This window comes from Toxorhynchites rutilus, chromosome 3, assembly GCF_029784135.1.
Source record: "Toxorhynchites rutilus septentrionalis strain SRP chromosome 3, ASM2978413v1, whole genome shotgun sequence".
Taxonomy (NCBI): Eukaryota; Metazoa; Arthropoda; class Insecta; order Diptera; family Culicidae; genus Toxorhynchites; species Toxorhynchites rutilus.
The window spans coordinates 140,443,294-140,445,837 of NC_073746.1; the positions used below are offsets into that span (position 1 = coordinate 140,443,294).

At 44.9% G+C, this 2,544-nt stretch overlaps 1 protein-coding gene across 1 annotated transcript; it reads left to right on the forward strand.

The window, feature by feature from the left end:
- Positions 1–255: 255 nt before the first annotated feature.
- On the forward strand, positions 256–1,338 carry LOC129773529 (uncharacterized). Its single transcript, XM_055777142.1, has one exon. It carries the CDS (start codon positions 256–258, stop codon positions 1,336–1,338), a length of 1,083 nt encoding a protein of 360 aa, XP_055633117.1.
- Positions 1,339–2,544: the final 1,206 nt, after the last annotated feature.

Consider the following 2,544-nt stretch of genomic DNA (forward strand, 5'->3'; position numbering starts at 1 on the left):
TCCGATCAACGAAGATATCGCCAATTCGTGGCTTTCCGCATTGGGGAGATCCTTGAGAAAACAAAAGCCAACGAATGGCATTGGGTTCCCTCGGATTCGAATGCCTCTGATAATGCGACCAAGTGGAAAAGAGGACCGAATTTGTGCCCGGAAGGTCGTTGGTTCGGAGGACCTGATTTTTTACATTTGAGTGAGGAGTATTGGCCATCAATCCCAGAAGAGAAATATGAAACAACTGAGGAACAGCAGTCCAGTATGGTAATGCATCATTATATCATCGATTCGGTGTTTGACTGGGAGCGGTTTTCAAATTGGAACCGTTTGACTAGAACCGTTGGGTTCGTGGTTCGATATCTCGGAAATTTGAGGGCAATAGCACGGCGACTTCCTACAACGAAGGGCCCGCTGAGTCAAGAAGAGTTGGCAAAAGTGGAGGCGTGGATATTTCATTCAACCCAAAAAGAGTTCTTCGCAAAGGAAGTGACCATGTTGTCTACAGTTTATACTACAGGAAAAAGTGTGAGACTAGATAGTGAGTTCTTCAAACTTTCTCCGTTTCTTGATAAAAACGGCGTTTTGCGTGTGGAAACCAGAATAAGTTTAGCAGCATTTGCATCATATGACACAAGAAATCCTATCATTCTTCCTCGGTATCATCGTGTAACCAAGTTGATCATCTTGTGGTATCATCAGAAGCTTCTACACGGTAATATGGAAACCGTAATTAATGAGTTACGACAGCGATTCCATGTATCCAACCTACGCACCGTCGTTCGAAGCGCAGTGAAGGAATGTCTGCAATGTAGAGTGTCCAAGGCAGTTCCTTCGGTACCCAGAATGAGTCCTTTACCAGCGGCCAGGCTAGGGGCATTTTTCCGACCGTTTACATTTGTCGGTCTGGACTACTTTGGCCCAATGACGGTCCGCGTAGGACGTAGCAATGTGAAACGTTGGGTAGCGTTATTTACGTGTCTTTCCATCCGTGTTGTGCATCTAGAAGTAGTGCATTCATTGTCGACAGAATCGTGTAAGATGGCTGTTCGGCGGTTTGTGGCACGGCGTGGATCTCCGTCAGAAACTTACAGCGATAACGCGACAAACTTCCTAGGTGCCAGCTACGAACTTCGGAACGAGATCAGGTCCATCAACGGGAACATAGCTGAAACTTTCACGAATTCCAACACAAAGTGGTTATTCATTCCCCCGGCCTCCCCACACATGGGAGGCGCTTGGGAGAGAATGGTGCGAAGCGTAAAAGTTGCGTTTTACGCTATCTCCACTACTAAGCTTCCCACGGAGGAGATGTTTGGTACTGTTTTAGTGGAGGCCGGAGCATAGTCAACTCCAGACCTTTGACCTTTGTACCTTTGGATGAAGAAAATCAAGAAGCACTAACACCTAACCATTTTTTGCTTATGAATTCAAATGGAGTTGTGCAGCCTTCGAAAACGAGAGACGATCCGAATGCTGTATGCCGTAGTGATTGGGACTACTGTCGACGCATGGTGGATTTATTTTGGCGACGATGGATACGCGAATATTTGCCCATAATATCCCGAAGGACTAAATGGTTTGGGGAGGTAAAACCGGTAAAGCAAGGAGATTCAGTAGTCATCATTGACGATGGGAAGCGGAATGGATGGATGCGCGGACGAGTGCTGCAAGTTCAGAAGGGTCAAGATGGACGTGTACGCCAAGCGTGGGTACAAACATCGACCGGAGTGTTGCGAAGACCGGTAGCGAAACTTGCGGTACTAGATCTTGGTTCTGGTAAAACTGGTCCTGGGAGCGCTGACCAGTGTTACGTCCCGGGGAATGTTGCGACGGTTACGAGCACATACGTTAGACCCCTCGTTGCCACAGTTGACCCCAACGATACCGTTGCTGGCGAGATAGATAGGATCTGATCGGCCATCATTCATAAACCAAATTGAACACAAGGTACACCAGTTTCCAGTTTCTATTATATTTATGCGCAATTGTTGAAGTTTATAGTTTCGTAACAATTTCTTGAAGTCGTAAGTGGCACTGAATTTAAAAATGAATTCGATTACATTATGCCTTACTGAATTGATAGGTTCTAGGAACATCTACAATTACACATTTGTTGGATAGGAGAAAAATTGGAGGTTAAACTAGATGTAAGTAATCATTGGTAGTTAAATTTCGGCTGAATAAATGCTTTCAGCTTTTAGCATTTTCCATCTCGAACAAAGGTGGATTCGCTCAGGAGAAATCCGAAATTTACTCTTCCAACACCCCCCTTAGAGAGGGGGTGGAGTGTCTAACCACCATAGAAACATTTATTGCACACTAAAACCTCAATATGCCTAATTTGGCTTCATTTGCTTGATTAATTCCCGAGTAATGTAGAAATTTGTGTTTAATTTGTATGGCAGCCCTTAGAAAGGGGGGTTGGGTTTTAAACTATCACGAAAATCTTCCCCGGCCCCAAAAACCCCTACATACCAATTTTCATGTTGATCGGTTCAGTAGTTTCCGATTCCATAAGAATCAGACAGACAGACAGACAGACAGAAATCC

Excerpts from the sequence above, each read along its gene's own strand:
- LOC129773529 (XM_055777142.1), top strand. The coding sequence starts at position 256 with ATGGTAATGCATCATTATATCATCGATTCGGTGTTTGACTGGGAGCGG.